Below are 15,867 nucleotides of genomic sequence, written 5' to 3' on the forward strand. Positions count from 1 at the left end.
TCTCTGCTCTGTTAAAGGGAATATGCTGATTACCAAGAATCCAAATGGCACTGTAAAAGAACAAAAAAGTGTCCAGGAGACAAAAGTTGATGGATGTAGCAGATACGATATTATGAAATGAGCGGCCCTAGAATGCAAATTCCATTATTAACAAAAATAATAATGCAAAAAAGTACTGTATGCATAATACACCGGGAGGCGGGATAGTAAGGGAAAAATAAGAAAAAAATTGTGAAAGGAGAAAATTTTACAATAGAAATAAAACCGTTACGTTGAGAATAGTCCAAGAGAGAGAAATACCGAGATGATGGACATAGATAAAATATGAGATTTTTTCATTTTTTTGACTGCAATTCCTCTTCCTCCTCTTTAAGCATTTTACTAATTGCTTCAAATTGTGCAGAAGGCGTCTTTTCTGATACAATTTCAAACGATATCGCCTGGAGTCTTCCCTAAATTGGTATATCGAATGAAATGAAATCCGCTTTTCCCAGCATGGAATTACATTAGCGCTTGGAATATTCAATTAATAATGTCCAGAATGTTGTTGAATAAATAAATAAATAAATATTTTATTCTGCTATTTCACCATTATTTGCAGAGTCGAGTCGAGTAAAAAAAAGTTAAAGTGTGCTTAGTAAATCGAAGCGAACGAACTCATGTCGAACGAAGCCTTAAAAGTAAAAAGTACCAGGCATTAGAGGTAGAAAGAAAATAAAAATGCGAGTAAAAATAAAAATTAAAGAGGCGATTCCAGGAAGCAGGAAGTGCTGACCAACAATAGAACAATCAGAGAAAGAAAGTCAACTGACAATGCAAAATAGTGCTACAACAATGTGTGTAAGGCGGTAAGAAATTTTTTGGCATTATCAACGTCAACCAGCGTAAAGTGAAGCTCAATAGAAGAAGCCGAGAAACGGGAAATCGGGGAGAAAAAAAGCTTTGCAGTAGGATAAATTACAATAAGGAAGTTTGATTTTGGTTCGTACTTGGGTGAACGAGTGGAAGGAAAAAGACAAGAGAAAATCAATCTGGCGTCAATTTTTTAAAGCATCAACTTTCTGGTGTCAGAATTAACAGGTGTAAAAAGTATGGCAAGCATTTTGGCCCAATTGGGGAGAAATGATATCAAATCAAAGCCAAACAAACAAACGGTCCTGGTAAAGCAGGAAAGCGCGCTTAGTGTATTATATCGTTCTCTCGGCTTTAATCGGCATGTTGTGGGCGAGGTTCTAAACCGCGAGATGTTGATTTACCCTATTGTTTCTTCTTTCCATATTATAATAAAACCTGCTAGAAGGGGTCTGAATTTTCCGCCGGAACATAGAAATAAATGATGTTCCGTGTACCGAATGCATAGATCTGCATTACAAATATTTAACCAAAATACAGGATTAAGTATCGCATATACAGGCAGATGGTTGCAAATTCCATTCTCTTTTTGGTCTAACTGAGATGTAAATTGTGCCAAAGAGTGCTCATATGAAGTAGCTTTCTGGCCTGCAAATAGTTCATACATGCGTAAAAATTAAAGTACGAATATGCGAGCCTGAAGTTAACGAAGAAGCTTCAGTACTGTTAATTGACTAATGGAGCTACCGAGCACAGATCGGACCAGCGTTTCCCAACTGTTGTTTCGTTAATTTAGTAAATGTACTTTTTCAATAAAGCGCAGTCTTGAATGCTAGTCGTTTATTTACTTATAGCCCTCATGTTGATCACCGGAATTCGATTGATTTCAACAATACCTTCATTGTTGTATGAAAGTCCTTTAGCAACGTTTATTCCACTTGAGTTCGAGTTCACCCAGACGTTCTCGTTCTTGCCGACATGATATCCGTTTATTTTCAATATCCTCAGAGCTTCCATGCTTGTCTTATTCACTGTATTTCGGTCTGCCTCTTCAAAATGCACGTATTCGCCAAAAGAGTTCAAATCCCCGGGTTTCTGCTTCTCAAAAACTGCCCGGAAAGAGCTTAGATCATCAATGTATATGCCAGCAGTCGAACGATCCTGCTTATTGCTAAGTTTCACAATTCTGGTACCTCTATTTTCGTTTGTTGGTTCCTCCATCACTGCACCAAACACTGTAGTGTTTGAAGGAGCCAAGCAGATCGGTTTACCCTGTACAAAACGATCATAGAACGCAAAATCGAGCTCCAGCTCTGGGTTTGCGCTATTTGGAAGATACGGAGGTCTTCTGAGGCTCAGTTGGTGCATCAAGTCGGACCTGTAGAACGAGGTATCATCACTAAATATTGGCGAAACCAGAAAGTGTTGCTCACGAGACTTGGAAGCAGTACATTTCGCCAGACCAAGATAGTCTGGATCCACTATGTACTGGTCTGTTAGCTGTTTTGGTACTTTATTGGTCCACCAACCATCTTCGCTGTAGTACTCCGATCTTTCAGAAAATGAGGCTAGCTTTTTGTGAAGATTAGCGTGAACGAAAATTCTCTCGCCAACAGTCATGTTTCCAAGCTTTCTTCCAAGAAGAAGCTTCCGAACCTTATCCGTGACATAGAGCTCTTGCCAACTGTTCTCAACATTGCCATAGAAATGTCTTTTCAACTGTACAAACGCCTTCTCAAGCCGTTCCGCATACTGGCTAGATGTAATTGGGCTGAAAATTCCTCTTAGGCGGTTCATGTTTCCCACTCTATCGCTTATATAATGCTTTTTCCCTCTGTAAAGGTCTCTGTCATCCTTCTTGAGCCTGAACACCGGCCCACTGTACATTCTCACAAGCTCCTGATCATACCAAAGAGGGTGTGCCTCGGTAGAAAAGATTGTGTTGCTGCTGGCACTTTGAGACCCATGCAATGCATTACCTGCATCAAATAGCAAATACAAGTATTTTAACGTTTCACCTAAGACGAAACTCTCCATTCTGTCCTGCCTTGTACCAGTTCTAACATCCAAGACACCACCAAATCCACATGGTGCAATAAATTCGGACCGAAACCTTTGGAGAAAGGCCTCTCCAATTCTCAAGTAAAGTGGATCTTTGGTAGCCTGGTAAAGATAGTATGTGGACTCGACGAATTCGGGCCGAAGCGGATACCATTCTAAGGCAACCGAGTTCTTGAGAAGAAACTCATTTGTGGTCTCCTCATCAAACCCATCAAGAAGATCGCCATTTCGATACGGTCTCTTCAAATATTCAAAAAGTGGCTCGGAACGTTCTGCATTGTGATTCCAACGCTCCGGAATCGCACCATAGTAATTCCACAGCTTCAAGTATATCCTGTGCGAAAGTATTGCATTCGGAATATCGCCAGAAAGAGCCTGAAGACCAGGAAAAAAGCCCCCTAATGCATCGATCCATTCGGAAAGCTCGAGACCGCTTTTCACGTTTACGTTAGGGAAGAACCCTTCTGAATTTTGTGAGTTGATGAGAAGAGCTCTGTAGGATGAGGCCCAAATCCTGAAAAACTCCTCATCATCGAAAAGTATCGCATACTTCAACGCATACTCGTAAAATGAGTCGATTGAGGCCCCAACGCCGGTTAGGCTGTCTGTAAACATGAATTTATTGGTTCTGATCGTCATCGGTATGAGGTCATGCCCAGTTCGCATATGCCAAATCCTCAAAAACGTGTACCGACTAATATCCTCAAAGATATGATCGCCGGTAAGTCTTGAAAGTAGTGAAAACTCAACGACAAACGATGTTACGCCAGAAGTGCACTGTTCGGCTTGCAATTGTGATGGCACATAGCTTGGACCTTTCAAAAGGTTCGTGCGAGGAAACGGAATGATGACGGGAATATCATCATTGAATTTGGCCGGGTCGTCTATATTGTTATCGAATGCAATCACTAGTCTTTTACCCAAATCGTAAGCCAACCGGAGCAAAAATCCATCATATCCTTTAATGCAATGCCCCTTTCTGGGGTCAACAGCATACAAATGTGCGCTCAACAACCCACCTAGAATCCTGATGTTAGTTTCAAACACCTGAACAGTGGAATCAATATCGAATTTTGTGAATAAGCGCCTCACTTTGTCAACTGCTTCTTCAAATCCTTGCTGGTCCCCCATTATGACAAAAGTATCCAAGTTATCGAGGAGAGTCAATGTGAAATTTCCCAAAACGTCATTTCTAGTCGTCTCTCTATAATTCCGGCGATTTCTCCGGTGTGGAATGCAGCTTATAGGCTTTACTTCATCATATGGATATCCATATTTCATATACTGATTAAATCCATAATAGAACAGATTTCTCGTCTCATTTCGTAGCAGATCAAGATGCTTTTCCGTGTATGTTGATTGAAAGAGCTCTGAATCCGAATAATTCGACCTGTATGTATATTTTTCAAATACATCTGACTCGTTCGTCTTAGCTGGCATACACATGCCCAGATCAGCCAAAAGTGCCAGCAGTCCACATATCACCCAATAAACGGCCCATCCTGTTTTGTTTTCGTGCCGTATCATAATAGCGGGCCTTATGGACAAAATTCACCTATCAATTGTTAAATTGACGACAGGAAACCAACAGATCTTGGCTCCTCATGCTGAATAAGCGCCTGATCTTCCTATCTTGTGCATTTTTATTGTGGTCTCATTATTTTTCTTTTTTTTTTCCTTTTTCCTCTTCGAGGCTCACACGCAGCGTGAGTTCCGGGCTGTGCCAATTTTTTCCGCAATGACGGGTCGATCGACTTCACAGCAAGTTATGTGTGGTGGAGCAATTCGGATACAGATAAAATGAAGGCGCACTCTGGAAGCAGCAAGCAAGGATGAAAAGTAGAAATTTACTGTAGATTTGGTCATTTAGTAATAGGAGAAGTTGTAAGTGAAGAAATGTTATGTACATATTTTTTTATTCTGGCTGGTATGCTGGTATGGGCTAAATTTGGGGAAAAAAAATTGATATTAAAAAATAGCCGAAAATTTTATTATTGTAGAAGAGCAGAGCAAACAGGGATTTGCTATTAGAAATTAGCGAGATTACTGCAAAGAGCAAGTATTGACAATTTGTCCTTTATAGGGAAGGAAAATTGATTATTAGTGTGGAGAGCAATATGTGGCAATGCACAAGTATAGATAAAGTTTGATGGGCATTTATAGAGATGCAAATATTTAAATAGCATTATTGCTGATAAAAAATGTGTGCAGATAAGTCAGTGTAAATGCTTGTGATTCATTCAAGTTCAACTTCTCGTTTTTCATAAGAGGTTTGTATCCATACTTATCCTGAGTACATTCATACATATTCTGACAAACATTCATACCTATCCTAACAAACATCTCATAGTCACCCATAAGAGCATTTTTAAAGCGTGATTTCGTATATTTTGATTCTCGCAAGGCATTTTACCGACTTAAGTCCAATTCAAGGCACGCAGAACCAAAATGAAGCTTTTACGCCAGCTTTTAAAGCCAGTGTCACTTATCCTTCTTCTTGGATCCATGTTGACACTCATTCTAACTCTCATAACTGGATCCACCAACAAATCCATCATGAGTCGCTTTTATTGGCTCGAAACAGACTGCTCTAGATACCCTGGAGCTCCAATTAGTGGCCGTTGTAGATGGACATCTTACAATTTGTGTGGAGTTTCTAGTGGGAAGAATTCCGGTTGCACTTCAAGATCTGCAGCTTATGCTTTTTCGCCTAAAGACAACTTCAGCAACACTAGAAACGTCCCTCGTCCTTTCATCAACAGCAGAAACAAGTTTTTCTACATGAGTCGGATTGGCTGGGCTTTTGAGATTGTTGCCCTTTTCTTCTTGCTTTGTGCCACACTTGTTTTCTTCGTCTATGCACTTGGATTCATGAAATGGCTTTTTTGGCCGTTCTACATCCTTGCATTCCTATTCGTGGCCACCAGTGCTGCCATTCTCACTGCTGCATATGTTATCGGCAAAAAAGATTTCAACAATGCCGGAAACAGGACCACCATTGGCTCCAGAGCCATGTCCACACTTTGGATCACAGTTGGTGCCATGCTATTTAATTTGTTCCTCTTGTCTTTCTTGGCCTTGACAAAACGCTCGAAATCCAATCGAGGCTTCAAAGAAGGAAAATCTGGCCATGCTTTCGGAGGTGAAAAGAGAAATTCTTCCTCATCACGTGACGATAGACCAACTGACAGTACTTCGTACACAGAGGTGGATTCTTTTAACCGCCAACGTGTTCCTGCTGGGAAGTCACGTGCATCCCGATTCAACTTTTTCAAAAGAACCAGAAGACCTGAGGAATACCAGCAAAACGCAAGTATAACTGAAATTGACAACACTTTAATGAATGACACTGTTCCTTCTCATAATGCACACATATAATTGGCTTAATTCTGGGTTGCCCATTTTGTTTAATGCTATTTTCCTTGCTTTTCAGGGAGAATTTTGGTTTCAGAAAGAATACTAATCCCTTTATTTTGCTGTTTTGCCTTTGTTTTTGTTCTTGTTACCTGTACTTTGCTTTCTTGTCTCAAATATTTCGATGGTCTGAAGGATCATCTCTTTCAAAAAAAAAAAAGGACTTTATCCAGTCCGTAACTAAAATCAGCAATATATTCATTCCATTTAAAATTCCTGGTAGCCAAAATCCTTATTCCTTTGTTTCAATACTTTTAAGTTCCTTGTGCGCCTTGTAGAGGATTATCTTCACGCCGCCTTTATCCTTCAACTTTGCCTGCTCTAAGTGTGGCTTAAGGCAGCAGCCAATAACTTTATCCTTGTTTTGACATTCCTTCTTCATCTTAAAGTTTTCTACTGTGAGTAGCTGTAATTTGTTCTCCTTCTCAATAATTATATCCTCAAGGACCCTGATGACTTCTTTGTCATCTTTGTTAACAAGATTCAGATACTTGGCCAGCTCCCCTGCTAGTGATTCGTATTTTGTGGCCAATATTTGATATGCTTCAGATAGCAGTTGATGCTTTTTGTCCAATGATTGGTAAGCATCTTCAAATTCCTTTGGAAGGGGCAATGTACTTCCATTTCTGTTTTGAGAGAATGATGCTGCCATTATCCCATTCAACCTTTTCGATAGTTGCTCGATAATTCCTTCCTTCTCCTTGTTTGAGTGTTCAAGAAAATCAGTCTTGTTCATATATTTCCTAATCATAATATCGGCCATATCAATTTGCTTTTTGTAATGCTCATTCATCTTGTTTGTGACTGATTTGAATTTTCTTACCACTTCTCGTAAATTTCGCTTTGCTTCCTTAAGTTCGGATCTCTTATCTTCTTTGGTTTCGTTGCTTGTCTCGTTCTCCTTTTCCTCCTCCTGATTTCTTTGCTGTTGATACATAATAGCTTTAAGCTTTTCTTGAGCGGAAGCAAGTTCCCTCAAAAGAAATCTCCTTTCACAATGCAAACTATTGATCTCAACAAGATATCCTGATATTTTCTCCTTGACATTCTGCTGAATTCTTTCCAAATTGAACCTAGTTACTTTCTGTTTTTTTGCTTCTGGTTCTTCTAATTGTAGTTCACCTTTCCTTTTCCTTCTTTCATTTTGTAATTCTAGTATTTTCTCTCTCAAGCGAGAGTTCTCTTTAATCATGAAGTCAAGTTTTGCACGAAGATCCACCGAGCTCTTATTTATTTCCATGAGTTCACTGGAGAATTCTGTGTCTTGTGTTATGTCCATGTTGGCAACCTTTTAGTTTTGGTTTTTAATTAGTGTCATACCATTAATTTTCCATATTAGATGTTTTTCTTTTTTGAATTTATCAAAAAAATGGTCCTTTATATGTGTTGTGAATCTTGGAATATGTCGCTGAAAGTTGTCCAAAAGAGGAAAGGGGACTCCCTAGCAGTAATTTGTTGAAGCACGAAAAAAAAGGTGTCAGCCAGTTTTTTGCTTGATTTGGCAACAAGAGAAGAAGGATGAATACGGGAATAACAAGAGTGAAATCTGTAGCATTTCCCAAAATGGAAAAAGGATCAAGAACTCCACAAGAGAAACAAGAGTGACAAGGAGAACAAAGACAATCTCCCAAAATGGGCATACGATCTTACAAGGCCAAACACAGTTTTTATCCTTAATTGACAAAATTAATAATGCTAATTAATGAAATTTGTTTTAATTAATACATACATGAGATCCGATCGTAATCATTACTTAGTGAGTGAGATTCACCGGCTGGCCGGGTTGCCATTGCTTGAGTGCATTTTTGATATTGTACCAATACTTCAACTTAATCGTTTCTAGGGCAATTTCGTCGTAATTTATAGGCTTTTTCTCGTAGAGTGCAGTGAGCTTATTTATACTTCCCTTCATTCTGGTCTTATTTTCATCCCTCGCCTTTTCTGCCTCCTCCTCGTTCTTCATGTTTTCTAAACTTTCATGAATATCAAGAATTTGCATCAATATCTCCCTGTCAGCGAACTCGTATTTATGTGCAGCGGCATCACTTGTTAAATCAATACCTGCTCTTGTTTTCAATAGATACTGAGACCTTTTGAGGGGATCGTTGAGGGTCGAATATGCGGCATTAATCAAAGATGAAGATAGATGCTTTGTTTTGTCATCGCTCTCACTTTTGTTCAGGTTATTTATCAAATCCGGATGGTTGGCGGCTTGCAATTTCCGGTATTCCTTTTTGAGGCTTCGGTTATTTACCACAAAAGAGCTTTCCGGAGGTCCTCCTTTGGGAAACGTTTGTGGGAAGAGTGTGAAGTAGCTTGGATTGCTTGCTTTTGTTGAAAAGAAGGCTATTGGAGACAAAAGAACCGCTTTTCTCGCTAGGTAAGCCTTAAAGCATGAGCTCTTGAGGGTTGCCTGGAGGCTGGTAGTTCTTGTGAAATTCATATTGGGTTTCTTGAGAATTGTCTGTGGGTGAGAATCGAAGTTGATGAAAGTGAAAAGAAAGCAGTTTCCAGATATGGCTGCTAATCCGTTATGATGATATTAGTGATGCAGATCAGAATGGTAATGGGAGAAATTATGGATGATAATGTGAGTATGTTGTGGAAAATTCAAGGTGGGCAAGTAACAGGAAAGGAAAAACGCTGCTATTTATATTAAGTCCCGTCAGATTTCGGACATTGCGCCTGAAATGAAACATACATTGTAAATCGGAGAAGATGTTTTGTTTTTTTCCTTCCCCATCTTTTCGATTACTTCTCGATTTACTTTTCGGATTCTTTTCGATTTACTTTTCTCGATTCCCGTCGGCCGATATCGGGGTGCAAACATTTGAATGTACGGATGTGTGATTTTAATGAAGCAAGGAGAAAACAGCAAAGAAAACGGAAGGAAGAAAGCAGAAGGAAAAAAGCAGAAGGAGAAAAAAAGATTCCGCGAATTAAAGTCGGTGCTTATTGAGTGATAGGAGGGTTTGTATTATGTGGAAGTGTGTTTTGTTTCTTCACGCACATGTTTGCTGAATTCACAATTCCAGGCCACGTATTCACATATTGACAGTGCTTAGTGAGAAATCAAGATGGGTGCACATTTTGGAAGACACCGTAAGTATTTGTGGAAGAGAAATGAGAGAAGTGAAAGAATGAATAATGACAGACAGGTGTAATTGAGTTGGCAAGTGTCAACAAGTTATGGCAAGTCTAAGCGGAAATACTAACGTTCTAATGATTGCAGTACTTAAACCTGACCGGGAGGTGCAGAAGTTCGAATTCTTCCGGGAGAATCTTATCAATTGGTACAAGTTCAATTTCAAGTCCGCAGGAATAGCACTTTTCTTCTTGGGAGTAGTGCCGGTGACTTTGGGATGGATTGGATACAAGTATCAGACAATAAACATGATAGCAGCCAGGAGGGACAAGCCAGTCTACGATAATGAGTGGGTTCCTAGGAAGTGAGAGGGTGGATCTATTTATTTAATTATTTATTTATCATAATGAAAAGAAAAGATATTCGTTTATGGTGGGAGGAGCATTTGTAGTGTACAATGAGGGGGTGCATTTGGATAAATCCGTTGGTCATTCTTCATATCCCATCTATCTTATATTACTTCATCTTTATATTGCTTTTTCTTTATATTTTTTCATGTTATTCATCATTATCATCCGCATCTTCTTCACATCTCCCCCTCACACAATTGCATCCATTATGTCCTTCCCCTGCCGCACCAACTTCTTGGCCCACTGCCGGGCAAGTATCGAAACCTTCATAAATCTTCGTGAAGCGTATTTCTTGAAAAACTCCTCGTGCACAATGGGCCCAACCAAGTAATCTATCATCATCTCACACGTTTCACGCATGTCGGACTCACGATAACCACCACTGTAATGTATCAGGTTGCCGTTCCAGTCGAATTTGCCAAGCATCTTGCGAGAAATATACATGGCAGAGGCAGCACAAAGAGACGGGAGGTAACCGATGAATTTATAGTCGATAGCGGTGATTTCAAGCAAGTACTTGCCGATGGTTCTTGCCTGGACATCGTAATCATCAGCTTTGGAAATACGCCGCAGGAAATTCATCGGGTTCGGATAGCTCATGTCGAAGTTCAAGATCTCCAAGATAAAGCGCTCTGCTTGCAAGATCTCATCCTCCGTAAAACCGCCATCGGTGACATAAGCGTAGTTTTTCACGCTTGGAGAGTACACCTCCTCGTATTTGGCCGCGATGAATAGCGACCCCGTCGCAAGTAGCTGGAGTCGATCGACCTGCACCATTTCTCGCGACATGAACCTGTCCATGATGTTTATCGAGAGGTACAAAGTTTCTGGAAGCAGCCGGAACTTCAAGTGCACCTCCACCATCCAATCGACCAATATCGACCGCATTTTCGGCCTCAAATTCCGCTGCCACTCCAAGTAGTTTGGATCAGGAAGTGCTTTCAGCTCCAACTCGTGCAAATAATCGAATATCTCCTGCACATACTCGCTCACCATGAGTGGGTCGTCTGCATCTTCTGCATCTAAGTCTTCCCACGAGTATTCCGGCTCCACTTTCATCTTTTTTGTGCTTGCTGGTTCCTGCTCCGGCTCAGGGGCTTGCCTTTTTAGCGAATACCGCGCCTCGTCAGCCCTGTTTTCGGCAAAGTATGCTCCATTATCCTGTCTGGAAAGCCCTCTGCTTGCAGAAGCAGTAGGGAGGTGGTTTGAGCTTCCAATAGCATTAGAACTTTCAACACTATGATTTCTACCAGAACTTCCAACATTATTTCCACCATTTGAACCCTCAGCTCTACCTCCAACTCCACTTTCTGCCATACCAACCTCTTTCGGCGGCCCTTCGGCCTCTCCCCTGTCCTTTTTTGCCCCCAAATCCCTCTGACGCGTCACAAACGGCGAACTAATCGTGCTCCGATGGCGTGTGCGTCTCAAACTCGTCCCGTTTCGGTTACTGTTCACATCTATCAACACCGGCCGACTGGCCCGCTGTATATGCACAGGCTTTACTATTTTCGAAGCCTCGTTTTTCGCCTGTGCGGAAATCCCACGTGGCAGGTTCTCCTCATCCAGCTGCATGCTTGATGTGTTTCTCGACATTGTAGATTGAGTGTAAGAAAATCTTAGCGTTCACTTTCGATGTGTTGATACCAAGTTTCACTTCACTTCACGTCAATTCAGTTAGAGTATGTCTTCACTTTATTTATTTCACCCTTTGCTCTATTTCTTTACTTTATTTCTTCTCTTTACCTTATTTCTCCCTTCACTTTATTCTTTTATTCGCTTCTTCTCTTCACTTTCTTCCCTCTCTCAAATTATACTATACTCCTCGACAATTCGCCTAAGCTGAATTGCCTATCTAGATAATACTTTTGGCGTCACCGTGCCGAAAACTCTAATTATATCGCCCGTATTAAACACCTGATACTTTGCTCTTTCAAAGAATGTAAAAGAGCCCTCAGTTGAATGCTAATGTAAAAATGCCGCTCCAGAAATGCTATCCTAATGCTGTTCATGCAACCACAAAAGTAGGCTCTAAATACTCGCAATACAAAATGAAACACGGCCAAACAAATTCAGATGGGAAGCCTAAAGGGTCTTGTTGCTTTTGTGATGAAGACCACCTCGCACAGAAATAAAAAAAGGAGGAAAATGCTTGAAGGAGAGGAAAGGGGACATAAAAGTGAAGGATAAAAATAAAAGTAATATAATAAAAATGAATAGGGAAACTGAGCGTAGAATAGGAAAAGGAGAGAGATCAAAAATCAAAGCAAGGATGCATTGGAAAGGTTGAGTGAAGAAAACAATAACTTCAAAAAAAAAAAAAAACGTTTCCCGCTTTAACCTGAGTCTGAAATTTTTTTCTCTCTCACTTTTTATTTTTTTTTCCAATGTTTCACTTCAAATCAAAAACAGTGGAGCAGCGAGCTTTCGGGATTAATTGCAACGCGCACTCTTTTTTTTTATCAGAAGCGGTTTCTCGAAAAACAAGCTACTTTCTGGTAGACAAACCCGGATATAATGGCATCCGCTTTAGGCAATACGTAAATATCGGCGCGCTCCTCCACCAGCAAAAAAAAAAATGATGCATAATGTTTATTAATTCAACGAGCTATCCCAAGAACAAGAAACAACCAATCAGTGTGGGTACGCCGCAGTGTGCGCGTGCGCTGCCCATTCGATATGCCCGCATTGCGCGTAGTTATCATACTGCCGCCCTCATGCGCTTATCCTGTACTTATCCTGTACTTACCCTACGCTTATCCTACGCTTATCCTACGCTCACTCTGCGCACCCCCCCCCCCCCCCCTGCGCTTATCTTTGTGCTGGTCATCCGGCAACATAAGCCCTGCCCTGCACAGCCACAGAAGTGCTGGAAAGAAGACTTGAAAAACAAAATTTTTTTGAACCTGCATAGCCACACATGAGTAGCCGGCACTTGCATTATTATTATTTCTACTTCTCTCGATGCCAGTTAGCACCAGTCTAAAAATTATTTCATTAATATATCTATTTAATTACTGTTTCCAGCCCATTCTGCGATCATAAGCATCCATCTCTCTCACACTCAGTCCATCATCCCCCTGCCATTTCACATTTAAGCTTCCGTAGTATCTTTTGCCAAAAATCTCATTACAGTCAACTTTTGAAACTTGTCCGAAAATCCTTGTCGGGTTGATTTTCGATTGTTTCATTAGCTGAGTCTTCAAGTTTGAGGCTGATGCCCACTGGGCGACGTATTGGGTGGACAATCGACTCGTATCGTCCACCACCGGGACTAGATTTGGATCTTCAATCGGTTCCACTTTGATTTTTCCAAGAATATCCTTTTCGTAACTTTTCTGATCCATTTTGCTATTCATTCTGGAATCTCCGACAGCAATATTAGCCAAGAAACTCCGCTCTGTCGACTTAAATGCCGCATTCTTGTTTTTTCCCGCCACAATATGCCGCTCTCTTCTCAGTTTCTGCTCCATATGCAAATGTAAAAGCATCTCTTTCTTCTTTTTAAACGAGTTTTCGGTACTCTTTGTGCTGGAAGATCCAATATCCAGAGTTGGAGGTCTAAGGCTTTGTTCGGTAAGTGGTATTTTTCTGCTCTGCATTTTCTGTATTTGCTCGTTTTCCATTTGCAACAGCTCCTTCTTTTTTCGTTTGCTGCTATAGACATGTTTTTGGAATTGGGGTTTTCTTACAGGCGACAAGTTTTCATTTTGTTTCATTTGCTCAATTATAGGATCATTTCTTTCTCTATTTTCTGGATTTATTCTATTTCTTTTATCCATTTCATGTATTTCTTCTTTTTCATGTATTCCTTCTTTTTCATCTCTATCATTTATTTCTTCTCTTTCTTCTCTTTTATCTCTATCATTTCTTTCTTCTTTTTCATCCCTTCCTTCTTCTCCTTCTCTCCCATTTTTTTCATTTATTCCTCCACTCACATTTTCCCTCATCGCACTTTTCCTCTCTGCCAATCGCTTGCTTCTAATTGTAAGTCGGCTTCTCTCTATCCGGATAGTTGGCTCCTCATTATCCGCTCTAACTCCCTCCGGGACAAAAACAGCTGGAGGAACACCAAGAACAAATTTCTTCTTTTCGCCTGATCTGTTTTCTGACCTCAATACTGCCGGATCTTCATCTACAAATGGAGAAGGACCGGCTCTATCGATCATAGACCTTCCAAATGTGGCTGTTGCACGTTTGTTTATGCTTGAAACGCGTCTTTTCTTTGCAGAAAACGAAGCCGGAGATGTAATTGCTGTAGAACGCTTTCTAGAACTTCTAGAAAACGGCGTTCCTGTGCTTTTTTTGCCATTTATCGTCTTCCGGCTCGATTTCCGCTTCACCGAACGCACTTTTAGCGGAGATCGCGACGGCATTTCGGCAAATTTGATTGGTGAGCGTGAATTCAGAGGTGTCACACCCTTTTTTGGTGCTTTTGGTATGCTTGTGCCCTCATCCGCACTCTTTAATGGTATCCGGATGTCCGAAAGCTCGATTTTCTCAAGTTTCCCTAACGCCACGTCATCATCCAAATCGCTTAAAAGCAAGTCATCGCTATCTTCCTCGATAAGATGCGATATCTCTTTAATCTGCTCTCTGTCCCGCTTATCTTCCTCCTGGAATAGCTTTCTTTCCCATTCTGATTCCTTCAAGGCTTTCTGCCGCCTTCTTTCCGTCTCTGTGTCTTGCATTTTCTCTTTTTCTGCATTTTTATGTGTTTTCCCCACCGCAAAAGACTGTCTTATGTTTTTGCTAATCGCCTCAAACGAAGAATCACTCTCTACTTCCTGTATTTTGTCACTTGCATGCCTTGTCGTACCCTTTTCCTCGCTGAAAACGGCATCCTTGTCTTCCTTTGTTGTTGTAGCACCTGTTGCACTAGACGCACGATTGCTTCCACCCGATCCAAAAGAGGATCGCGCTGATGCCTGTTTCGGCGAAGATGACGTAGGTGCTGCATGCAACGATGAAATAGAAGACGATGTAAATTCCTCAAGACTGCCACTGGATCTTTCTTCTTTCTTTATTTCCCTTGAAAGCTCATCCTCCAATTTGATTGGTCCAGCAGACGCAGCTGCTTTATTTGTTGTTATTTCTGTTTTCAAGGGCTTAGACTTCATTTCCATTGGCTTAAATACTGTTTCCGAGGGCTTAGAATCCGTTTCCATCGGCTTTTCCAAACTTGGCGTCTCTTTTTTTCCAGTATCATCGTGTTTTTCCTGAGTCTCATCATCTTTCTGTTTTTCTAACGCCTTTCCACTTGTTTCCACCCCTTCCCTGGATACAGCATTTGTCTCTTTCACGTTATTTCCCTTCCTGTAAGTACTCTTGTCCGCAGTAGCACTATTTGTGTGTGTTTGGCTGTTTAGTTGCGCCTTTATATTGTTTGTGACCTTTCTAATCTTGTCCTGAACATTGTCCCTCCGTTTCTTGTGCTCAATATCTTGTTTCTGAGCACGTTTTGCCTCTTTCTGCGCGTCATCTTTAAAATCAACGCGTCTCGTTTCATCTTTCATCTTTTCTAGAATGCTGAAATCTTCCATCACCTGGTTGATCCACTCATTCTGCTCACCAAAGCATCTGCCAACACGATCAACAGCCACTTTCATCAGCTCTGTTTCCGTGTACATCTCCTTGGCAAACCATTTCGAAAATCCTGGAATTGATGAAGAGGGAACTTTTTTCGTTTCTGCTTGTTTCAAAGCAGACGGCAGTTTCAGGCCCCACATTGCTCATATGTGCAGTTAGTGCAATCTGGAAAGCTGTAATAATCAGTTGTGCTTTTGTTGGTTGTGATGTCTGGATTGTTGTATAGATGGTTATGAAGATAAAGATGACTGTTCATGTTTAAGAAGAAGTAAATAAAAGCTGAAAGAAAAAGATGATCGCGATCGCGTTTTCTTAAAAAAATAAAATAAGAAGGTAAAAGGATTAAAAAATTGGGAAGGATTTGAAGAATTAGATGAATTTTAATTTAAAGAATTGGAAGAATTTTAATTAAAAGAATTAAAAGGATTTTAAAAGTTTAAGAATAAGTTAGAATCA

The 15,867-nt window shown here is 40.5% G+C and overlaps 7 protein-coding genes across 7 annotated transcripts; 2 read left to right on the plus strand and 5 right to left on the minus strand.

Annotated features, from left to right (window-relative positions):
* Positions 1 to 1,692: 1,692 nt before the first annotated feature.
* BRETT_004958 (uncharacterized protein) lies at positions 1,693 to 4,440 on the minus strand (the record flags this gene model as incomplete). The annotated part of the gene is made up of 1 exon (XM_041283445.1): positions 1,693 to 4,440. One exon carries the CDS (start codon positions 4,438 to 4,440, stop codon positions 1,693 to 1,695), a length of 2,748 nt encoding a protein of 915 aa, XP_041136797.1.
* A 921-nt stretch (positions 4,441 to 5,361) lies between these two features.
* Positions 5,362 to 6,291, plus strand: BRETT_004959 (uncharacterized protein; the record flags this gene model as incomplete). Its single annotated transcript, XM_041283446.1, has 1 exon — positions 5,362 to 6,291. The coding sequence occupies one exon, from the start codon at positions 5,362 to 5,364 to the stop codon at positions 6,289 to 6,291; it is 930 nt and encodes a 309-aa protein (XP_041136798.1).
* A 268-nt stretch (positions 6,292 to 6,559) lies between these two features.
* Positions 6,560 to 7,606, minus strand: BRETT_004960 (uncharacterized protein; the record flags this gene model as incomplete). The annotated part of the gene is made up of 1 exon (XM_041283447.1): positions 6,560 to 7,606. One exon carries the CDS (start codon positions 7,604 to 7,606, stop codon positions 6,560 to 6,562), a length of 1,047 nt encoding a protein of 348 aa, XP_041136799.1.
* Positions 7,607 to 8,080: 474 nt separating this feature from the next.
* BRETT_004961 (uncharacterized protein) lies at positions 8,081 to 8,770 on the minus strand (the record flags this gene model as incomplete). The annotated part of the gene is made up of 1 exon (XM_041283448.1): positions 8,081 to 8,770. The coding sequence occupies one exon, from the start codon at positions 8,768 to 8,770 to the stop codon at positions 8,081 to 8,083; it is 690 nt and encodes a 229-aa protein (XP_041136800.1).
* A 746-nt stretch (positions 8,771 to 9,516) lies between these two features.
* Positions 9,517 to 9,780, plus strand: BRETT_004962 (uncharacterized protein; the record flags this gene model as incomplete). The annotated part of the gene is made up of 1 exon (XM_041283449.1): positions 9,517 to 9,780. The coding sequence occupies one exon, from the start codon at positions 9,517 to 9,519 to the stop codon at positions 9,778 to 9,780; it is 264 nt and encodes an 87-aa protein (XP_041136801.1).
* A 231-nt stretch (positions 9,781 to 10,011) lies between these two features.
* CLB2 (G2/mitotic-specific cyclin) lies at positions 10,012 to 11,418 on the minus strand (the record flags this gene model as incomplete). The annotated part of the gene is made up of 1 exon (XM_041283450.1): positions 10,012 to 11,418. One exon carries the CDS (start codon positions 11,416 to 11,418, stop codon positions 10,012 to 10,014), a length of 1,407 nt encoding a protein of 468 aa, XP_041136802.1.
* Positions 11,419 to 12,836: 1,418 nt separating this feature from the next.
* BRETT_004964 (uncharacterized protein) lies at positions 12,837 to 15,551 on the minus strand (the record flags this gene model as incomplete). The annotated part of the gene is made up of 1 exon (XM_041283451.1): positions 12,837 to 15,551. The coding sequence occupies one exon, from the start codon at positions 15,549 to 15,551 to the stop codon at positions 12,837 to 12,839; it is 2,715 nt and encodes a 904-aa protein (XP_041136803.1).
* Between the last annotated feature and the right edge of the window lie 316 nt (positions 15,552 to 15,867).

Source organism: Brettanomyces bruxellensis, chromosome 7 (genome assembly GCF_011074885.1).
Source record: "Brettanomyces bruxellensis chromosome 7, complete sequence".
Lineage (NCBI taxonomy): Eukaryota > Fungi > Ascomycota > Pichiomycetes > Pichiales > Pichiaceae > Brettanomyces > Brettanomyces bruxellensis.